This window comes from Amaranthus tricolor, chromosome 13 (assembly GCF_026212465.1).
Source record: "Amaranthus tricolor cultivar Red isolate AtriRed21 chromosome 13, ASM2621246v1, whole genome shotgun sequence".
Taxonomy (NCBI): domain Eukaryota; kingdom Viridiplantae; phylum Streptophyta; class Magnoliopsida; order Caryophyllales; family Amaranthaceae; genus Amaranthus; species Amaranthus tricolor.
Window position 1 is genome coordinate 8,931,119 of NC_080059.1, and position 23,443 is coordinate 8,954,561.

The window sequence follows — 23,443 nt, forward strand, 5'->3', positions numbered from 1 at the left end:
CATCGCTTTATTTAATCTGATTCATACATTATATTTAAAATTCTTTTTAAATTTTATTCCCACAATTTACTCTCACTCTTCATTATTTATCATATATTTACATTTTTTTTTAAAACATTTCATTTTCCCTTTGATTCTAGATCAAACTTATAGTATAGTATAACTTATTTTCTCCCCTTTTTAGTACACTCTAAATAAATACTCCCTCCCTCCGCTTTATGAGTTTTGCCATATTTTTTTTGTAGGAAATAAGTCCATACTAACACGGTCTTTAGCTCCAAATTTTCAACTTATCTTTTCATCTCATCCGCACATTTTTATATTTTATCAACCTAAAACAAAAAAAAAGACTTATGTACTAGTTGCAAAACTTGTAGTACAACATTTTTCTCTTCTACTCACCAAAACGAGATGAAACACAAAAAACGTAAAAATTATCCTTAATCTTTTCAAGAGCCAAAAAACCAAGTCACTTCAAGGTTCACAGGCACAGGCACGGACACAGGCACAGGCATAGCCACAACAATGAACAAAGTTAATGTAGTATTCCTATGAAATCGCGGTAGAACATAAATCTATACAGATGGGAAAGCATCAACGATCATAAGACACGACACGGACGACTTCAATCCAATAGAGCAGACGCCTCGGCTTTACAGACAGGGCAAGCATTTTTCTGCGCAAGCCATTGCTTTATGCAATGCAAGTGATAAGCATGTCCACATTCCAGTTTCCCGACCTCCTCCTCTTCTTCATACTCTTCCTGTGTTATACAATTTCCGACTTTATCTCCATACGTAATAACGACTAATTTAATTATCTTTTCATTCGATAACTCAAACTCACCTGACAAATGCTGCATTTTCCGTCTATCTCAGCTGAATTCGGGGATTCTGAGGATACTTCATTCATGACACACAGCTTACCTTTTCTAAGGCATCGGCCAATCTGATCTTCCTCCAATCCAGTATTCACATGCCCGATTCTATCCCCAAGTTCAAGCAATTCCTGTTTGGACGATCAAAAAGGAAAATGTACATTCGTAATCTACCAAATATGCAAATAAATAAACGAAGAACATCAACAATAGTTTGAAGAAACATAGTCATACTTCGTAAGTCATGTTGTCGACATCCAGTCTCCAGTCTCGGTATCTATCAAGACCGCTTGATCTTCTACTCGTTAAAAGACCATTTTGAAACATTAGAATCTGAAGAAATTACACACAAAGTATGTTATTCATGTTTCATATTTACATAGTTTCTGAAGCAAAACGACCTCAAATTTATGAATTAAACATGTAGCACAAAAAATTGGAGTCCTCGGTACAGAACAGCACATCATTAACATTATAAAGAATCCAGTTCCTAAGTTCAAAGCAAACTTAAAAAACCAACAATAATTCCGAGGTGCAAACTACAACTTTTGTAGTCGCAACTAGAGGTGTTTCATTCGGGTCATTAGGTTGATTTCAAGTCAATTGTTTCGGGTCGGTTCAAAATCGGGTCTTATGTCCACATTGATTTTTATATAATTTTAACTTCATTTTGAAGGTGGGTTGAAGTTGGGTTTGGTTACAAGGTAGGGTGATTATCAGCTCGTCGGGTCTGTTTTGAATACCTCTAGTCACAATGTCTCCTATTATACACCGCCTTTAAAGCTCAATGGTCACACATCACTTCAGATTGAATAACCAACTGAAGAGAATTACAAAACATGATGCAGAAATAAGGCCGCATCACTGTATCGCAACTGTATATTTGAATCTACCACGATCGAAAATGAGCCGCATTAAACACAAATTCCATTTTGTGACCGAAAATGTATTTTTGCACTATGCTACAGAGTTAATAGGCTTACCAATGTTGGTTTTCTTATAATATCCCAACTATTGAATTTGTAAAGTTATTAACAAATACCAAATGTGGAATGTATTAATGCAAAAATAGACATAAAAGTGATAAAAACCACACCACTAACAATAAAACTTTTAAGTGTTCTTTATAAATCGGATCACCTAAAAAGGGGTGAATTAAAAAACATCATAATGAAAGCCCATTTTGCTAACTTTTCAAAAAAGGGAAAAAAATAAAAATAAAAACTCAAAGCAATCATTTTCTTCAAGAAAAGGTTGAGTAAAAAATAGCTAAAAACTGGGATGATGTCTCATTAAAGCACCCCTTTCAAACTTTTTTATTTCTATATACTTTGGATGTTGCTATGGAGTTGACTGTAACTTGACCGAACACTAAGGGAAGAGAATAGATATAACAAACCAAATGATATAGAATCCTGGACTACATTTTGTTATGATGGAACCATAGTAACTACATTCTGCGATCCAGGAATGTTTCATTTTAATCACTACGAAATGCGACCCAAATTGCTTAAGGTAATGTCCCGGGTAGAAGAACTTTTTTAAAGGTATTTTGACCTTCATTTACAAATTAAAGAAAAAAAAGGTAAAAAAAAAAAACTAGATGAAACCTAGAAATCTAGAAAAATTCCACTTGAAAATTATTTCTTAAAGCAAAATAATCATTTTAATTTAATTTTGTTTACAAATATATATTCTATACATAATGTATCTCGTACCCAATTGTTCCCGAGTGAATCTAGGTTAATCCGTGTTCAAATTTCCATTCCCCGTTTCAAACCAAATGTTGTTCCAGGTAAGGATGGAGCCCCATCGGACTTGTGTACAAATAACTCTCCTCTAATGTGGACCTTGTATACAAGCTCAACAACAAATTTATCATGTCGGAACATAAAATCTTATGGCTTCCCAATCTACTAACCAATAGACATCATATTAAGGAACATAAAGAGATCAAAAGACATCATTTAAGGAACATCATCATCATTATTATCACCGGTGTATCCCGCTCATTGAAACTATGATCAGGCTCTAGGGGATGATAGAAGACGTCAACTCATACCTATAAAGAAGGATGCGGATAAAGAGTTCCCCGCTCTAGAAAGACGGCCAAAGAGTACTACGCTTAACTAACACATTCATCACAAGACGATTTCTCACATATTTTATCACAAGACGATTTCTCACATATTTTATTTACTTTTTTTTTGTCATATAGCTCCCCACAAAAGTCTAATTCCCAACATAAAGAATACACAATATAAGAAACAGGTAAGTATTCCGGGAATCTATGAACACCCTACCCTAAGGAGAATATAACTAATATGACACCTTACAAAATTAAAACTTTATTCTCAAGGGATGGTCTAAAGTGCTTAATGAAAGTTCACGGGGAATCTACACAAATAAAGTAGTAATAATTTCTAAAAAAAAATTGGAAATAAATATAAAACTAAATGAACAAAAGCATTATGAGAAAGATATGGTAAAGAAAGCTAAGAAGAGGAGTAAATGTCAAACCCACTATACCCACCTTCACTTAAAATCAGCAACTGTAATTGGGAATGCTAATGCTTTTATAGGACATATTTGATTTTATGGTATCTCAATTTTGAGTTTTCATTATTATCTTCTGACTTGTTTTTATTATAGCATGGAAAAAGTTATGACATTAATGATAAAAGTACTCCATTTTTGTAAGATTTTACTAACAAGTTTTTATTTGTCATTTTTGATATTTTATTTATTATTTCCACAAAAAATCTTTCTATTTATATCATAAATTTTGGACTAAAATAATCTTATTTATCCTCATTTTAATAATGCTCATGGTCTCCCACTACCTTTATTTTAACATTTTTATATTCCTTATAGTCTTCACATGTTTTTCACTATCTTTTAATATTTTTTATAATGTTTATGGTCTCCACTTTTTCTCAATCAATTTTTTTATTCAATAAAGTAATATATTCAATATCTAAAAGATTCTATTTTTTTAATTTCCGTAAATATTCCTTATGGAAACTTCATAAAGGAACGGAGGAAATATTTACAAGTAAACAAGCAAGCTTACGATTTGCATTTACGGCCTGTTTGGTATTAGATATTAAATGGTGGGAATGATAAAGAAAAACTAGTGTAATTTTAGCAGAAAAATCTCTTCACAAGTTAAATGGCCATGTATATTTTCCTACAATTTTCTCATTTTCTTAACAAAATTCATTCTAATGCATTACTATAAGAAAATGTGATATTAGATAGTAATGGAAAATTGTGAACAAAAAATTTTTTATGATCAAAATTTCATTTCTACGAGAATAATATGGTACATTTCCTGAAAATTTACTCTACAAATTCTCGTTACTATTGTTTAGCACCAACAACCAAACGAACCAATAAAAGTGTTTTATTATCTTAAAATAAAGATTGTAATAGAAAAAGTATTCAAGGTTAAAAGAAAGTTCAAATACATTCCCCTTAGTCTTATATCATAATTCCTAATACTATTTGGTTGTATCCCCTAAAACTTGAAGAGGAAGAGTTATATTGAAATGAAAATATTCTAAACTTTACTTGCATTTATGAATGATACTATGAGTACCAAGAAATCATGTCGACGGGTCGTGGGTTAAAACAATAATAATTGGGGCACCCCATAAGTTTTTGTTTCATAAACAAGCAAGATATTGAAGGAACATTGCTTTTCACCTAAATCAAATTAGTGAGAAATCCATACTCTCTTAAAAAATCAACTATTGCTTAGGTACCAAATCATACCTAAAAGCTGAAAAGTCATCAAATTAAACTTTAGAGTAACTCCACAAACAAATATTTATTCAGTAATGGTGTTGGGATGGTTTATCTCACATCGATGAATTAAAGATGGTGGACGCATTTTTAAGTCATTGGAGTTTTTCCTTTCATTGTCATATGGTGTTAGGATAGTATCCCATTGGCTTATGAAGTGTGTAAACCTCGTGTTTCTCCGATCATTTGTTGGCATTCACAAGAAGTCTAGCTCTACTTAACAAGGTATCCGAGCCGATGGCAGGTCCGAAAAGAATAGCGTTCCTACTCTAATTGATCAATCCCACATGAGAACTTTTGCTAGCATTCACAATAAGCACAACTCCACTTAAGAGTGCACCAGCAATTCACTCCCTCACATTCATCCTAAGTGTCTCATTTCCTTATTGGGTTAAGTCACCCTAAATGTATCATTTCTATTTAGGATATGTTAACTTTACCAATTTACCCTTATTAAACTCAACTTTATTACACCTTTATACTTACTGACCCCACTTTACATCTATCAAAAAATTTAAGAACACTACATTTTTTATTTCATATGCGACCCTATTTGACCACCTAAAAAATGATATAAAAGTCAAACGGGACACATTAAGTGAAAAAGAGGGAGTATTAATAAGTTGCAAAGAAAAGTTTTCCCTTTCATATAGGTGAAACTACAAAAGTGCAAAGTTGTACACATCACAAAAAATTGAAATGCACAACAAACCTCAGCTAGCTCTTCAGGGGTACGGTTACGTAGATGATGGTAGTACCGGGCTTCAAAGACATCCGGTCCAAAACTTGGAATGTCAAAGGAAGAATCCAGGCCCATGGTAGAAAACTGCTCAGCATTTATTCTCTGTCTTGATGTATAGGAGGTTCGCTGCAACTAGACAAACATACTTTTTAATGACAGAATAAAGAAAACAATTACAAATTGCAGCAGTTGATACTGGCTAAAGCATAGAAACCAAAGTAAAGACACAACACATCCCAAAACAACACATCATTGATAGTGTAATGAGGTTACGGTTGCGATCGCGGTAATGGAATGGTAATTCAGTAACGAGAGTGATGTGGTAATCAAAACGCCTAAATCTCGGTCGAATCATAAGATATTCCTTAATACGGCTCAAAATACGGTATTTTACACCTTTACAACATGGGAAATATCAAGTTAACGTATCCAAACCCAAATGGATCTTGCCTTGGCGGAGTTCAGCTGATCGGACAAACGTGATATTACGGTAATAATAACTAAGACCCTGTTTCCATTTACCCTTATACAACAACATTTCATCACCCTAATGCCATTAAAAAATTCCAACCTTGAATGAGATCGGAAAAATCAACTGTATGCAACCTTACGTCCTTACCCTTATTCGCATATAATGAGATTGTCCAATTGACAATTACAAATATAATTTACAACTTTACGTAAATAAAATCCAAATAATTTAACCAGCATTTTATCATAACCCATCCTAATCCAAAATCAAAAAAATTATAAATTATTTTGCTCAATTGAAAATGAAGCCAAGCAATGCATCTCAATAGAAATTAAAAAATCATATGAATTAATTATAGTATTAAGCTAGCATTGTTTAAAAACATTATTTTAATAGATCTAATGAGTGAAGACAAATAGATGTAGCCATCCAATTTCTCTTTCTTATGTGAAATCCAACAAAGTAGATGGAAAACTGCAGAATGTCTCACTAAACCAGATTTAAATAAAAGACACGTTATTGGCTCAACATTCCAACTATATCATAAATTTTGTACTCCAAAAGAATATACCTTTCCAGACATAAAGAAGCATTAAATTTAAGGTAAAAAGTTGGAACAAAACCCAAAAATTTTCAAGGATTTAATGACCATTTTTTCATCTAATCCAAGAAATTCAAATAAATAAATAATCATGCATATAACTCCCAAAAAATTCCAAGCACTTGTAAACCAAAATTTGAAAATAGAGTCTTGTTTAAGTTGTAGCACGTATTACTCTCCCGTACATGACACACACATGACCAGGGTTCAATTCTAGCTACCCCTCTTGAGCCGCATCGTATCGCATTGGCTCCACATATTTTCAGTGTTGTAAAGATGTAAATAAACAGCATTTTAGACTGTATCGATTTCTTTTATGATTTTGGCTCATATTTAGACGTTATGATAACAATATCACTCCCATTACCGCATCGTAACCGTTACCACATTTTTACAGTATAACCCCTCCCAAGCCCTTAACCCAAAAAGTCAACAATCGGGTCTTGTCTCGGTTACAGCATGTATCACTTTCTACCTTCCTATAGCCCTGAGCCTACCCTCTACTAAAAGAACCCAAAAGTCAAAAATACCCAAATGTGGAATGGGAATGCACCAAATAAAGAAACTTAACTAAAGAGAAAAGTAAAAGAGAATAATTAAGAGAAAAAAAAAAAAAAGAAAAACCTCTCTGTGATGAATTTTGTCAAGATCAATTTTGCCCCTAGAAGAAAGAGGTCTAACACAATCCACAGAAGCAGCAGCAGAAGCATCACCACACCATAAATCTTGAACACCCACAGACCCAATTGAATCCTCCATTATCACACCTCCACTTTGTAAATGTTGATTTTTCTTCTTTTTCTTCTTAGAAGAAACCCCATTTTTCTTCTTCTTCTCTCTGTCATCCCAATCAGCAGAAGACCTAATAACAGCAGGAACAGTAACCTCAGGTTGAGCAGTACACCCAAACCCTCTTAACGCTGAATTCTTAAACGTTTTCTTGGGGTTATTCCTGTTCTGGGTATTTTCACGGTTACTAAAAGTAGACAAAAGAAGAGAAGAAATGGTGGATTTGCAGCGAGTAGATTGGATAATTAAAGGCATTTGTGAGTTTAGATCTGTTGTTAATGGCGGTTGTTGATGGTTTCTGGGTGGTTTTCTCCATTTAAGGTGTTCTCCAATGGTGGAATTGGAGGTTTCTGCTGCCATGATTTGAGAAGAAAGAAAGGTGGGATGTTGGTGTTGCTTTTTCAGGGTGGAATATGGATTGAGTGGGAGGGAATTTAGCACAAGTTTTAAAGTCATTATAAAGACTTTTATTATAGGAATAAACACTAATCTTTTTTTTTTTTTTAATTATTTTCACATTCTATCACATTCAATATTTCAATTCAAGGTGTGGAGTAAATAAATAATAATATTCCTTGGTTACCAATAAGGGAATTAAACAAGAAATTAATAGATACCAACAAAAAAATATTAGAAATTGAAATTGGAGTACTAAGGTAGGTATGGAATTGAAAATTTGACTTTGAAAATTAATTTAAGGTTTGTTTGAAAAAAATCTATCAATGCCAATATCTTTTCAACCTTTAAAAATACATTTTTTTTGTAATACAAGAATTAATGTTTCATTTTTTATTTTTATAATTGTATTTAATTCTTAATCAATAAGTTAGTCAATTGGTATCTTGTTTGATTCATCTCAATGTGAAGGTTATTAATTTTAACTTTTTATAGTAGTTTTTAATTATACACAATTAGAGATATGAATTGAATTAGTATATTAGTAAACATGTAAAAATGCAAAGTAAATATTAACTCTGAATTGGAAGGAATAAAAAATTAAACAGGGTTTTAGAATTTTCAATTTAAATTACTCTACATTAAACCAATCACTACTTTTTGTAATTTATTGAATTAGCTTCGGTTTTGAATTTACAGCAAAAACAAAAGAAAACATCAGTCGCAAAGCCACATAAGCCATTCTCATGATACATATTTACGACATATTTTAATTCATCTCTACAAATTTATTTATTATGTACAGTTAGTATTATTACGAGAGTAATTAGTGGGGATTTAATGGTAAAGGAAGCTTTGGTATTTTTTGCTCCCCTAACTTTTATTTTAGCACTTTGCCACCAATAACAATTACTAGAAAAACTTAAATTAACCTTATACCTATTAACATTATGTTTAGACATGAAATGAAGGAAAAGGAAAGACAACTAAGAAAAGATTGCATTTTCCTTCTTAGATACCAATTGGGAAATAGAAAGAAGAGATTTGGAAAGAAAAAAATTCTTCACATTTTAAATAAAATAAATTATTCTATCATTTAAAAGATTTTATTAATTAATAGTAGTATTTAGTATATGATCAAAGGGCCACACTAAAGAATGGCCATGATAGAAACGTAGAAGGTTGTGACTTGTGGGAGCATAATTCCTACCACTACCGATCACCCTTGTGGCTTCACCACTTTGAATCAAAAGTTGTGCAATAAATGTCTTGGTCAACTTTAAGGGTAAACAAAGTCCAATTTTATTTGGTCTAACCCTAAAATCACGTTTTTCTCCATAATTTATAGATATTGAATAATAATTATCGTTGATATGTGAATTGGATAATTCTAAATATCACAAACCTCTTTATTATATATTTAATCTATTAAAAGTGCACCTTTTAGTAGTTTTGTAAACAAAAAGCAATTGCATTTGTTTTCTCTCACCGTAATAAAATTAAAACTAGACAAAATAATTAAACTAGCTTCTCTGAGTCTGACTCATAGGCACAACGTACACCGTACACATTTGATTAAATAAATTTACACATCACGTATCATCCCATGCATCCAGCGAGCGAACCTGCATGACTTTCACCCCATCCCTTATTTTAGAGTAAATTGTACCATGATTACTACACTAGTAGACCTCTCGCTGGTATGGTACAAGGGAGTGACTTGAGGATGGTAGTCTGGTACAAAATTTCGCACATCTCCTTGATGGTGCGAATGAGGCCTCCATTGAGAGGTACGGTAAGGCATACCTCTTAGGCTCTTATATTTAATCGGGCTGCATTGTTCGATGACAAGACCAGAAGGCAAGTACAACTGACGTTAATAAATCAACATTAGGAGTATATTGAGCAAAACAACTAGAATTCTGTTGCACTGAGTTGCCTTCATTAGAGGCTTTTTCGTTATTCACAAAAGAGTGTTAATGAGATTGTGTAGGCACTAGTACTTTTATAGGTCACAATAGATTATTTTAATACATATTACATTACATATATACAAGCATATACTCGATGCTCAGCCATTTAGACCGTTTGGTTGTGGAACCTCATGGTGTTGTTGCTCCCCCACCCTAACCACCATTAGAGGCTCACTATGGTTAATGATCGTCGTTTTCGAGACGTACAAGGACCCACACTTCTACACGTGTGGGATTGCATCGTGACCAATTGGATTTGCTTAGACCTGACCAGGTATTACATTCCTCTTGACGCTCCTAATTATATTTTTATATTTTGAATGTGTAAGCAACAGTTTTTTACATATGTTATAGTTTCTTTGGGACCGCTTCCTACTTAAGGCAAATGTTGCATTGCCCAAAAACTTATTTATCGAGTGCGTTAAAGGCATATTTACCACTATGTTGTTTCGACATAGTTGAAGTTCATCTACCTAAGCGTAAATTATGTAAATTTGGGTTGGTACAAGGCATCCCTGCTTTATGCGACACCGATGTTAAGTTGTATCGCTTCACTAAAAAGGGTACATAACAAAGAATTGAGGTGAGATCAACGCACGGCGGATCGCACACTGAAACCACAATATGTGATTCATACTACATAGTGCATCCACCGATGAGGCATATGCACCTACTACTCTGGATTACACGTTGTGGTTCTAGTCCATCACTCGTCGTTAGATGACACCACAAGGTGTTGTTGCTGCAATCCAAATGCTCCTTTGACGACCCACTGTATAAAGTATTCTTTAATATATCAAAATTTGTTCTTATATTTCAATTATATTTTCATTGAATTTTTATCACTTAATCCTTTGAAGCGCAAGGCGTAGCATCAATCATTCACTCTAGTTAGGAGCCGTCAATCAGGAACATTGCATAAGGGATCCTTCGTGGTATACAATTCGAGCACTTATTCCTCACATTGAGGAGCCAACACAGCTCGCCCTTGAACCTAGTGGCGAGGGGCTAAGTTCGTCACCACCACCATCGGATGTTTATTTGGACAAGCTCGACTTGTCATATCCACATGATGGTGTGGGGTAGTCACAGCCATTGGGTATCCACTACCAGTCACCTCCTATGCCTTCTCATCACATCACAACTAATTAATATCGTAAGAGGCGAACTCGAACATCACAACTATACAGAATCGACGAGGAAGATGAGGACTAGAAGAATATTATAGATTTGTTCTTCCTTCCTAATATGTGTTTATGGTTTATCATATTTGAAAGAAATGCTTCTATGTATTTTTATTTAATTATGGTTTATCATAATTAGATGGCACCAAAGCCAAGAATGGTAAAGAAAAAATGAAGAAGGTGGAAGTGAGGGGAAAGATGTGAATCGAGTTAATTGGTCGAAAGAAAATGTGCACATTTTTTTGATTTGTGTATCCAATGTATTGAAAAAAGTAAGGGAAAAATCGGTGCAACAATCTCACAACGGATCCCATGGAAAATAATTGAAGAGAAATTTCAAAAAAAGACCAACTTAGCATATAGCAAGAGTAAGCTTAAGAACAAGTGGAATTGGATGAAAAATCGTTGGAGCCTTTGGAAAGCTTTGAAAGGAAAAGAAATGGGATTAGGTTGGGATCATGAAAAGAAAACTATAAGTGCTAGTGAAGAGTGGTAGGCTAAAAAAATTGAGGTTAACTTACTTATCAACTCTACTAGTACAACTTTAAAATTATAAATTATAATGTTAAGTTAAATGAACTTCTAAAAAATATTTTTTTTTATCTTTCTTTATAGGAAAACATCCACTTTAAAGCTTTCCAAGAAGAAGGGATTGAACCTGAGCTGGAGTCAAAGATGGAGCAATTGTTTGGTGTTTCGGTTGCACAAGGTGTGTTAAAGTTTACTCTCGCTTAGTGTAAAAATGATACAGTTTATATCCCTTCTCCTCCAAATTTAAATGTTAGTAATACATCTCATGAATATGATGATGTATGGAGTAGAAGTAATGCTTTTGACAATAGCCAAACCAATAAGGAATGGCAAGAAGTTTGGAATGATTATAACTCGACTCCTTTCCCCGTACCTTCTCCTCAAAGAATTGAACAAGAAGTTGGAAAGAAAGGAAGCAAGCGAGTATCTGAGACTAAAGCTTGTGTAAGCAATAAGAGTTCTAAGTCGAAATCCTTTAGAAGAGTTGGAGGATCAACAATGTTGATGGAGAAATTAGATGCCATGGTTCAAGTTATCACGGAGAGGAACATTAGAGATGTGGAATTAATTGATCTTGAGGCGCTTACATTGTCTAATTCTTCTATAACACTTGCAGATTTTCTAGCTAAATTATTATCCTTGCCTGGTTTGACTCTATGTACTCCTGAATTTGATTTTGCTTGCACCATGATTGAGGATCCTCAAAAGAGAACAATTCTTGATGGTCTTCCAAGTGATGAAGCTAGACTTCATTGGATTAATTACTTGTATGAGAAGGGAAAATGATTTGATGCTATTTTAACATTATAATTGACCGTACTTCGTATCAAGCTAGTTTAAGCTAATGTATCTTTAGCTGACCTTTTGTTATTTGAACTATAATTAGCTAGCTAATGCTAATATATCTTTTGCGATAAACTTTATTTTGTAATGTGAAAGTGGCTTATATCTTTCTATTTTCTTATAATGAACATTTGTAGTCATGGATTTGCATGTTGTACGGAATAGAACCCGTAAGAGGCGTAAGAATAATGAATTTTGGGATTCGATAGCTTGTGTTATTGGTTATATGTCTATTTATTATGTCAAGTACATACACAAGGAGCCATGCATGACTTCTTTTCAAACCGGAGAAAGATGGATACAAGAGTTTTTGAACAGCCATGAAAAACGTTGTTTTAATATGTTGAGAATGAAACAAAGTACTTTTTGCCAGTTATGTACGAATCTAGAAAGCAAGTATGGCTTGCTCCCTCCAAGAAACATATCAACTTTGGAGAAGGTTGGTTTATTTGTTTGGACCCTTAGTTAGAGAGCATCAAACCGGAATGTCCAAGAACGGTTTCAACATTCTAGTGAAACTGTTAGTAGAGTTTTTAAAGAGGTTTTAAACGCCATGGATGGCTTGTCAAGAGACATAATTAAACCAAGAGATCCTGAATTTAATGAAGTGCCTACACAAATTAGGAATGATGCCAAATACATGCCACATTTTAAGGTAACTTCTTATTGATCCTTAAATTTTTGTTTGAAAATTTAATCAAAAATGATTATAAAAATATATCTTTATAACGTTATTGAATTTTAGGATTGCATTGGAGCAATTGATGGTACTCATATAGATGTCATAATTCGTGAGGAAAATCAATTACGTGAGGAAGGAAAGAAACACCCACCATTAATGTACTGGTGGCATGTGATTTTGATCTGCTTTTTACATATGTGTTAAGCAGATGGGAGGGATCAGCTCATGATTCTCATATCTTTCTTAATACAATTGAAAACCCAAGTCTAAACTTTCCAATACCTCTTCTAGGTAAAATTTTGGATTTTATTTATTATTATATTGTTAATAATATAATTTTATCTAAATTCAATTTTTATTTGAAGACAAATATAGTTTAGTATGGTTATTTATTATTATATTGTTATTAATATAATTTAGATAATTAGGAAAATATTACTTAGCGGATAAAAGATATCCTAACAGGCAAGGATTCTTGACACCTTATCATAAAATAAGATATCATGCTTCAGAAGCATTTTCAAATGTCGAATGTATTTTCAAACAAGATGTTAATCGTGCAGGTAGTAATGAAATGACAAAGGTTAGTAATAGTTCTTAACACTTATTTTGTTATTTCATTTTAGGTGTATAACTATTCTTAAACAATTATGTACTTTAAATTTATTTTAATTTTACTTGTTTGAATATGAACAATGATGTACTTCAAATTAATTTTTAATTTTACTTGTTTAAATATAATTAGAGATATTTTTATGCAATCTATATTTAGATATGTAACTATAACATAATTTTAACTAAGAAACATAATTTACAATTTATAATTAATATTTGTCAATTTTTTTCTTAAAAGTACTTTAAAAAAATTATTTAACAATAAATTTATCATATCCTTATATGTCTTTTTACATTAATCAGCTTTCAACTATCAACTAAATTTTACCAAACACTCTTAAATAATCAAAAGGATAAGAAGAATTTTATGTTAGTAACTATATATGTACAAAAAGATATTATGTTATAAATTAAGAACATTCTTCAAATTTATGACATGGTATCTTTTTGTGTAAGATAGTGACTTTTACTATTAAGTGTTTTTACTCGATTGTGACATTTAATTTTTTTAATCTTATTCAAATCAAGGGTGTAGAATGTTTCTTATTCTTCTCATTTTCAATACCCTTCTTATTAAATCTTTCATATATAAATAAATAAATATATATATATATATATATATATATATATATATATATATATATATATATATATATATATATATATATATATATATATATATATAATGTTTATTATATTGATACTTGAATTCTTAATGACCATGGAGCATGCGGCAATGGAATATACAATCGAGAGTTATATATTCGCCGATCATATTATAGTTTAGATTAAAATTTGAATTATTGTAATATATCAAAATACAATCATTAAAATATAGCGAAAATAATATTAGATAGTGTATTATGTCCAGAGGTGTCCATTAGTGATGTTGTTACGAGTACGATCAAATACAGGTATTTGGGATCAATCATTCAGAGCAATGGAGAGATTGACGGAGATGTCAATCATTGAATACATGCGGGTTGGCTCTGTAACATTTGGGAAATTAATATTTTAAGACGAGTAAGTTTAAGAGAATAATCAGTGCGAGAATGTTCTTAGATACACATGACATGAAACATTCTCAATTTAATTTCTTCCCTCTTTTCCTTTTCTTTTATTTTGATTAAAATACCCAAACCCTTTCTCCCTCTCTCACTTCGTTAAACCCTGAAACCAGCCAACCTTCATCTTTGTTCATTCCTTTGAGACTTTGAATGCCACAAGCAAGATTCATCCTCAATTCTCGCCTTGATTTTCACAAGCAGAACCTTCATCCTCTTCTTCTCGATTCAAAATCGTCTTTCCCTTGTCTTCTTCTCTGTGCAGCAGAATCGGGCAGTAGACCCAGATTTCACCGAAGCCACGAACACCACTTCTCACGGTGGTTCTACAATCCTAATCGGCGTTCCTCTTCTCGATGCTAGCATTGTATTCTCTGAAATTTGGTAAGGAAACAACCTTCATCTTTAATCCTTGTCTATTTTTCGAATATAGAACAAATTTATCTTTTTCCACACTCTATGCGTTTCAAAATCATTATAACCAATTCTTTTTCATTCTTGAAGATTCAAGACACATCAATTAGATTGAATTACTGATTTTTCGTGGGGAAACAAGCAGTTTCTACAAAATACAATCAACACTCAATAGTTGTTTCTTTCGGGGCAAACATCAATCCGAAAACCACTCCATTTCTCAAAGGCTCCTATTCCTTTAGGGTAGGGTAATAATCTCTATTTTTTTGTAATTTTGAAATCCTCTTGCAAGTTCTATAACATTGTGATTACACTTCTTTCCCTTGTATAATATTTCATTCATGTGTTAAACCCTAAATGTTGTTGAATCTTGGAATGTATATGAGTTAGTTAGATGAGTTATTAAATTGGAAATTGATGAAAAATGTGTTATTAGTGAGTTGTGTGATGATGAGAATTTAAGTGTGGGCTATGATTTTAGTAGTAGAGTATTCGAATGATTTAGTTGTAGTTAGTTTAGTGTTCTTGGATGTAATATTAACCTTTTCAAATTATGGTAATGGTTAAATGTTGATTGATTGGTTGTTATTGAAGGTAATTAGGGTTCGTGTGGAAATTGTTAGTTGAATGGATAGACTAGCTGAATCTTTCTTCTAGATAGTTTGTTAATCTTGTTTAGTTTCTTGGTTTTGAGTTTAGATGAGCATGAAAGTGTTTGAATTGAAATATAAAGGGAATTGTAGAGACATATAATCTTTACAAGAATATAAGCTAAACTAAAGCAAGGTTATTTATTTTGATGATATTGAGGGTTGGAGTTAAGACTTGCACAATCTCTGAAATGAGAAATCTAAGAATGGAAGATGGAACTGAGATGCATTCTTATGATGGGATGCAATGAGCTATATGAACCTAGTTGTGGTATCGTATGCTTTGTGGTGATGCTATATTTGTTATGCTTCAGGAGGCGACATTATCGAGGAGCCTTCTAGTGATCGCGGAGTACCGGACTTAGCTTCTTGAAGCGTTCTTTTTGGTGAGTAGTAGCAGTCCCTTAAAGGGTCTGATCAGACTACATTCTTGAAAATAAACTTTTTACTAAAGCTCTTTTGAATTGGAAATTCTTGAGACAAATGTTGTTGTGAATGTTTATGCTGATATTATGATATGGTCAATGGATCGGGCTTACGAGCTGGTCATTGTCGGAGTTGAGGAACATTGTTCCCTGCTCCCTGTTTTGAAGCGAATTGTCATTGAGATATTGACTAGCTTCACCCGAGAGCGACATAGCCTTAGAGCTATGGCCAGTAGGGATGCAGGCGGGGCGGGTCTAATAGGAGACTCGCCCCATCCCCGTCCCATCGGGGCGGGAATGGGTCCCGGTTTGATGGGTCATGGGGCGGGTACGGGTATAAAATTCATACCCACCGCGGGGATGGGGATGGGGATGGGTTTTAGGTGATACTCGCGGGGATGGGGATGGGAATGCGAAATGGAATTGGATAGTGATAAGATTATTCTGGATTGATTTACTTTGGATGATTTTGAGTTGATGTTGAAATACTTTTGTTTTAGACATGTATTTTTGTTTTAGACTTTGGTTATATGTTTGTTTGAGACTTTGGATATGTAATTGTTTGAGACTTTGGATGGGTGGTGGGGCGGGGATGGTTTTAGGTACAAACCCATCGGGGCGGGGACGAGGAAAAAAATTATACCCGCCTCGGGGATGGGGACGGGGATGGATATTGCATTAACAGATGAAGATGGGGATGGGAATTCCAATACCCGCCCCGCCTCGCCCCGTTTGCATCCCTAGCTATGGGGCACCTCTCAAACTAGACTCCCTGTGCGCACATAGATCTAGGGAACTGATGTTGCTTTTAAACCTATAATTTGAATTAATGTGTTTTGTTGTTTTGGATTGTTACTTCTCATTCAGTTTAATCTGACCCCCTATTGTTTCCATCTTTTAGTTTGATCACAGATCGGAACCGGTCGGGAACAATGGGTTAGTAGTGTTAAATAGCGTTCTAAGGATGTATATTGAGCTGAGCACGTAGGAATTTGTAGTTTTGCATTAGGATTTTGGATAAATGTAAATTTGATTTGGTTGTGTTGGTTATATCAAACTTGTAGAGAATTGTATAATCATCATGTGTTTTAGTTAGATGTTTAGTTTGAGAATTAGCTGAGTTAGTTACGTTAAAGAGCTGGTGACCCCTTTGCTCAAGTTTTGGAAGTGTGATATAAGTTTCTTGGGAAACGAACCTAGTGATGACCTTGTTTACTCAGTCAACGGTAAGTCGGGTTGTTACAGGCTCGGGTGGCGAGCAGCCAACGAGGTGCTATATGATAAAAAGTTCCCAAGTAAGTTAAACGGGAAATTTTACCAGGTGGCAATCAGACCTGCTTTGTTGTATGGGACAGAATGTTGGCTCATAAAGAAGATTTTTGAACATAAGATAGAAGTTACAAAAATGCGTATGATAAGGTGGATGTGCGGAAGCACTTTGATGGATCGAATTAGGAACCAAGAGTTTAGAGACAAACAGGGGGGTTGCTCCTATTTCTTCAACAATGCGCGAAAATAGATTGAGATGGTTTGGACATGTGCAGAGAAAGACTTTCGACGCCCCAGTAAGGAAGATAGAAAGCCTCATAGTAGAGGGTAAGAGGAGTCGAGGAAGACCTAGGAGAACTTGGGATGGGCAAATAAAATTTGACTTACATAAGTTACACCTCTCTATGGACCTAACTCGGGATAGGGGTAGTTGGAGGCGCCTTATCCATGCTTTAGACTACTGATTTCCTCTTCACTTACTAGTCGGTGTTCTTGTTTTATGGCTTTTACTCGTTCTATTATTATTATTATTATTATTATTATTATTATTGTTGTTGTTGTTGTTGTTGTTGTTGTTGTTGTTGTTGTTGTCGTTGTTGTTGTTGTTTTCTTTTATATATTGTTATTTTTACTTTATTTTATTTATATTTGCATCGTATCTACCTTCATTTTATGTCTAAGGTTTATGCTTGGGCGATATGATGCAAGCATGCGGAGTTATCTTCAGCCTCACTCGGCCATAGACGTTACAAAAACCTTTCTTATTCTTTCTCGAGTTGGGGGACTCTTTGGCCGCGCTCTCCTTTATGCGTATGAGTGGCCGTCGTCCTTCCTTCCCCAAACCCTCACCATAGTTTTCTATGGTCGGGATACACTGGGTATGATGATGATGACACTATGTAACATTACTTTATAAATTTCCTAACGATGCTCACAGTTTCTTTTTATCTTGTGACTTGTGAGTGGTCAAAACTTCATCAAATTGCTTCTTCAAGTTTACAAAATCTCTTTCAAGCTTTCATTTCTCTTTATCAAGCTTAATAATGATATCTTTTTGTCATATTTATGCTCTTCGGATCAATTTGGCCAACCGATATGGTTTTATAGAACACTAGTTCGTTATTTCTAACAAGCACACAAAGTAATGACTAATTTGAATACTCACATGTAATCTTTTAATCCTACAAAAGAGCTTGTAAAGAGAGTTGAATTTGTCTAACCGAATCTTATTCGTTGTTAATAGGATTTACTAACTTTTGACCATCTAATCCTTTATTCATTGATTGTAACAACAAATAAACTCATACCTAACCCTAATGCTCGAACAAAAAAAACACTTATTTTGCAAATTATTTTCTACAAAAGCTTATTTTAAATAAAATTTAAAAAGAAAATAAAATTCAAAAGTTCAAGTTAAATAGCACAAAATGTTTATTTCCAAAAAAAAAAAATCTAATATGAATATTGTGGACATTATTTTTATTGTGCATCACAAATCAGTTGCCTTTTTCACTTATACTCATTAGTCTTCACTCTTCATTGTACTAATAATAATCCACTCCCAAACCCATACTTCCAATAATAATCCACTCCCAAAACCATGATGTACTTTATTTATTGTGCATTAAGTCTATATAAAAATTAAAATTAATTATAAGTCTATTATAAGTCTATAAAAAAATTAAAATTAATTATAAATTACAATGTTAATGTTTAATGCTTTTGCAGCTTAATGTTTCCATGTTTAGGGCTTTCATTGTAGCATAGGAAACTTATTTGGAAGCCATTAATGGAGAAAATAACAATGGAGATTAATGTTTTTATTAGATTTGATGAATTTACAATGTTTGATTTTCTAGGAAAGAAGATGATGGGTTTTAATGAGAAAAGAAAAATACTTTGCTGGAGAAAGATGATGATGAAGAAAAAATTAATAATCACAAAAAAAAAAATTAAACCCAAAAAAAAAATCAAAAAGTAAAAAAGTACGGTCAACGGTTAAAATTGTACGAAACCGGTCATTTGGCTTAAATACTGATCAAAAAGCTACTTTGGAGGCTGTAATTCGCAAAAAAAAAAAAAAAAAAACATTAAGACTGTAATTCGCAAAAGTATGAAATATCAAGACTATATTTCGCAATTAATTATAAAAATTATTATAGTATATAACATACTAGCATAACCAACTCTCAAAAATAATTATTAAATGTAGAAAAAAAAAACACAAAAACTCTTGGCAGCCGCTAACAAGGCAATTAACAAGGCTCTAACGAGCAAAAATTTCCCAAAGCGTGAGAGCTACCAAAGGACAAATTGCAGAATAAATTCAAATTTTAAATATTTGATACCATGTCTATAATCAGTACTTTCTCTTTACTATTTTTATTCCATTTGATTTATTAGTACTATTTATCGATCATTCTTAACTTATATTTTATTTTTAATTTTATAAGTTAAAACATAGTCAAGTAAAATCTTATTTGATTCGTTTCGATGTAAAATTTATTTACATTATTATTTTATACTTTTTATTTAAACACAATTGATATATTTATAATTGCATATATGCACTGATAAACATGCAAAAATTATATGAGATAATAATAGCGAATAGGAGGGACTGAGATATTACCAAGCTACAGATAAAAAAAACATTTGAAGTATCAAAAATTATCAACTATATACTTCTTCCGTTTGATTATACTTACTATAACAAGTACTATTATACTTGTTATAATGGGTATTTCAGAACGGAGGAAGTTGTAGATAATATTTAAAAACCTAAATTGAGGCTAAAACTCTAATTGCATAACATAAAAGGCAAAAGACTACACAATCAATAAGCATCAACCTGTCCCGACTGAAAACTAAATAAAATCCAATGAATTTGTTACAGTTGAGCATTATTGTCTAGTTGTTCAGAGAAAGAGAAAGGAATATACCTCTTACGTCGAATGAGTAACTCCTACTATAGTTAATTGGTTTAAAATATGAACCTCCTTTAGACTTGTAAACATGAGCAACTCTTGTTCTCATTTAATTGCCAAAGTCCATTTTTTAAGTTGTATTTCTTTTGTCCTGAGTTTGCACCATAAAACTAAAAAAACTCGATAAACTCGATGCAAATAGAGTCATGAATTTCTATTTGCGAGAAACAAATCTTTCATACAATGGACGAACTTGGAAGGAAAACTCATCATTCTTCCCTCCCTTGCTCTCGTTGTATTTCCTCCAGCCATAATGTAAGTTCGTTACCAGAATCGTTGTCCTTCTCATCCAAATATGTGTCATGCTCATCGGAATTGGTGTCACCCTCATCTGAATCGGTGTCATCCTCATCTGAATCGGTATTATCATCACTAACATCCAAATTGGACAAAAAATGTTGATCCTTGTTTTCCCGCTTTTTTGATCGAAACTCCTCCATTATCTCATCATCAGAGTTATCATGTTTTCCACTCAATTTCCTTGCTAATATAGCTTCAAAGATGGAAGGAATAGCATCGTCTTCACCTTCTAAGTAACGACTTATTCTGCGCTTTAGCTCTGCAATATGCTATATGATGGGTGAGCACACTACAAGAAAAAAGCTTTTCTTTCTTCCAAACATGGTTAAGTTAAAAAATAAAGAGAAATATACCTATGTCTAACTATGTAATTATCAAGAGTGGAACATGAAATTCGGTATCTACTTCCAACGAAACAAGCCAAAATTTATAGTGCTAGAGAAGAAACTAAGGTCTAAAGTTGAGGATAGCGAGTTGAGTGAAGCTACGTTGACCTCAGAAATGTGCCATGAATAGAGGTTACGATTCATGTGAGATCAACCAGGGGTTCCACGTTTCGCCACAGTTCACATATCAGTCTCGGCTTTTGTATAAACTCAGAGTGATCTTATTTCTAAGGGGTCCCTGCTCTCGTAGTATGGAAGGAAAGGAGACCAGTTATTCAAGTTATTTACTAGAAGAGTTCATGTTGGCCCTTTGATTCCACAACCCTTATATGCTGCTTGGTTAGAATTTACAAAAGAAAGCAAGAAAAGAAATATCCCTCTGCTTCTTCTTGCACTGTTAATAGCTTCATGCCAACAAAACTCCACAATCTAACCCCTTTCCTCCTTTGTTAGCTCCATTAGTTGAGCATGGAGTTAATCACCATCAACAACCAAAACTAGTTAACATCCACTTTCTTAACAAAAATATTTGGTTCGATCGTCAATTACATCTTGATTCCCTACAAAAATAACTAGAATGTATTCAATCTAACGTGAGTGAATCCAAATTGAGTTATCTAATAAATCCCTTCTTATTCAACATACTAATTAAGCGGAATCAACTAGTCAATCCAATTGTCGGAATTAAGGTTTTGGTATTATTTCTGTAGTGTTGTGTTGTAAACTTGCCCAAATTTATGTATCTAGAGAAGAAACATTTTAGTATATTATCTGGGAAGTTCGTTGCTTGCTTCATTGCATGACCATATGATGCTATGATTTGAGAAAGGACACTAGTTCTAGAAAACATCTGCATGAAAGACCCTAAGCTGACAATGTTTAAGAGCAAGATTTTTCCCCATATAATTAAGATTTAATTTGTCCAATAAAACAAAGGAAAGGTATAGTAGAGCATCAAGGTCTAAATTTAGCATCAATCAAAAGAGTAGGATAGTCGAAAACTAATATCGTTAGACTATCGAAGCTACAAAATAATGTACCAAAACCTCAAACAAGCAAATTATCACTGACCTAAAAGAATGAGAAAAGGCGAGAGACATAGAAACTTACAACACAAAATAAGATAGTAACCAAAAAAATACACCAATCCAAGTTCCTGTATGTGATAACATATTACGAAACTACAACCATCAGCTTAACCTTTTGAATTTCTTCTTTGAAATGGTATCAAAGTGAACGTAACAGAAGATCATGGATTCAAATATCATTCACCCCTCATTATTTCAAGTGAAGGTATAAGGAAAACTTGTGTTGTATCCACAATTTCAGCCCAAAGGAGCTCACGTGAGAGGGGGCGTAATAGAGTATATAACATATAAGTAATATGAAGCTAGAACCATTCAGCTTAGTCTTTTCTAGTTGAGTTGGTTCATTGATAATCTCTAACTTCAATTCTTATGTTTTAACTCTAAACAATCAAACAAACTTTCCTATTCCCTCCCCAATTTCTAGCCTTAAAAACCCTAATTTTAATCCTTCAGAAATCAATCAACCAAAGCATTAAACTCATTCAACAAGCAGAAAATACAAACAAAAACAGAGTTCAATCAAATAACCACTTCAACTTCAATGACCCAACAAACATCTCAAATAAAATATTGCAAAAAAAAAAAGAAACAATCATTCAAACTAAAGCACATATCAAAACAAGCAGAGCATGAAAAAACACGCAAAATCCTTCATGATTACCAGTAAAATTAAGTAAACAACCGAAAAGAAGACATGAAATTATTAAAATAAGTTACCTTGAGTAGAAACATCAGAAGGGACATCGTCAATATCATTGGTTTCGGAAGCAGAAGAATTAGGGTTAGAAGATGAAGAATTAAGACGGGAAGAAGAAGAAAATGGGGAGAAATAACGCGGACATGGAAGTTGGGGTGAAGTCAGTGAGGCAACTCGAATACCCTTGCTTAGCATTCTACGAATCATGGCTTCTCCAACAGTATTCATCAATGGAGTTTCTCTTCATACGCTGGGCGTTGTCTGTGTAAACTAACTGGGTTCTTCGGCGGCACGCTCCATGGTCAATGATACTCCCTACTACGCAGTCCTGACTCTTAAAACTTGTCCCCAAAAATAACAATTTCTTGCTCAAAGTGAAGACGAAATTTGAGAACTAGATCAAATTTTTTCATCATGATGTTATCATCAAATTAGGTATCCCATTCGCAAGAACTATAATCAATGTTCGAGTTCGAGGATAGAAGACATGTGTTAACTCATATTCGTAAAAGCTCATATTCGTAAAAAAGAATGCGGTTTTTCTTTGATGGAATAGAGTATTGATGAATTAAAAGGATATTACTATCTTGATTCCTTCATGAGGTTAATGTTCAAGAAAATTTAAAAAAAAATAGAAACTTTTAAATAGTA

The 23,443-nt window shown here is 33.2% G+C and overlaps 3 protein-coding genes across 5 annotated transcripts; 1 reads left to right on the forward strand and 2 right to left on the reverse strand.

The window, feature by feature from the left end:
• Window positions 1-428: 428 nt before the first annotated feature.
• Window positions 429-7,830, reverse strand: LOC130797586 (uncharacterized). Of its 2 annotated transcripts, none has more exons than XM_057660223.1 (5): window positions 7,124-7,830; window positions 5,397-5,558; window positions 1,112-1,210; window positions 847-1,008; window positions 429-763 (listed from the first exon to the last, which is right to left on the reverse strand). In XM_057660223.1, the coding sequence occupies exons 1-5, from the start codon at window positions 7,742-7,744 to the stop codon at window positions 626-628; spliced, it is 1,182 nt and encodes a 393-aa protein (XP_057516206.1). In that variant the 5' UTR covers window positions 7,745-7,830; the 3' UTR covers window positions 429-625. The 2 variants fall into 2 exon arrangements, with proteins under 2 accessions (XP_057516206.1, XP_057516207.1); XM_057660224.1 differs by having other exon boundaries at window positions 5,397-5,552; window positions 7,124-7,783.
• A 4,524-nt stretch (window positions 7,831-12,354) lies between these two features.
• LOC130798787 (uncharacterized) lies at window positions 12,355-15,743 on the forward strand. The gene is made up of 10 exons (XM_057661883.1): window positions 12,355-12,611; window positions 12,729-12,870; window positions 12,961-13,055; window positions 13,106-13,188; window positions 13,326-13,460; window positions 14,427-14,503; window positions 14,740-14,960; window positions 15,427-15,478; window positions 15,585-15,608; window positions 15,690-15,743. The coding sequence occupies exons 1-10, from the start codon at window positions 12,355-12,357 to the stop codon at window positions 15,741-15,743; spliced, it is 1,140 nt and encodes a 379-aa protein (XP_057517866.1).
• A 4,182-nt stretch (window positions 15,744-19,925) lies between these two features.
• On the reverse strand, window positions 19,926-23,274 carry LOC130797876 (uncharacterized). Of its 2 annotated transcripts, none has more exons than XM_057660659.1 (2): window positions 22,813-22,947; window positions 19,926-20,890 (listed from the first exon to the last, which is right to left on the reverse strand). In XM_057660659.1, exons 1-2 carry the CDS (start codon window positions 22,849-22,851, stop codon window positions 20,531-20,533), a joined length of 399 nt encoding a protein of 132 aa, XP_057516642.1. In that variant the 5' UTR covers window positions 22,852-22,947; the 3' UTR covers window positions 19,926-20,530. The 2 variants fall into 2 exon arrangements, with proteins under 2 accessions (XP_057516642.1, XP_057516641.1); XM_057660658.1 differs by having other exon boundaries at window positions 19,931-20,880; window positions 22,813-23,274.
• Window positions 23,275-23,443: the final 169 nt, after the last annotated feature.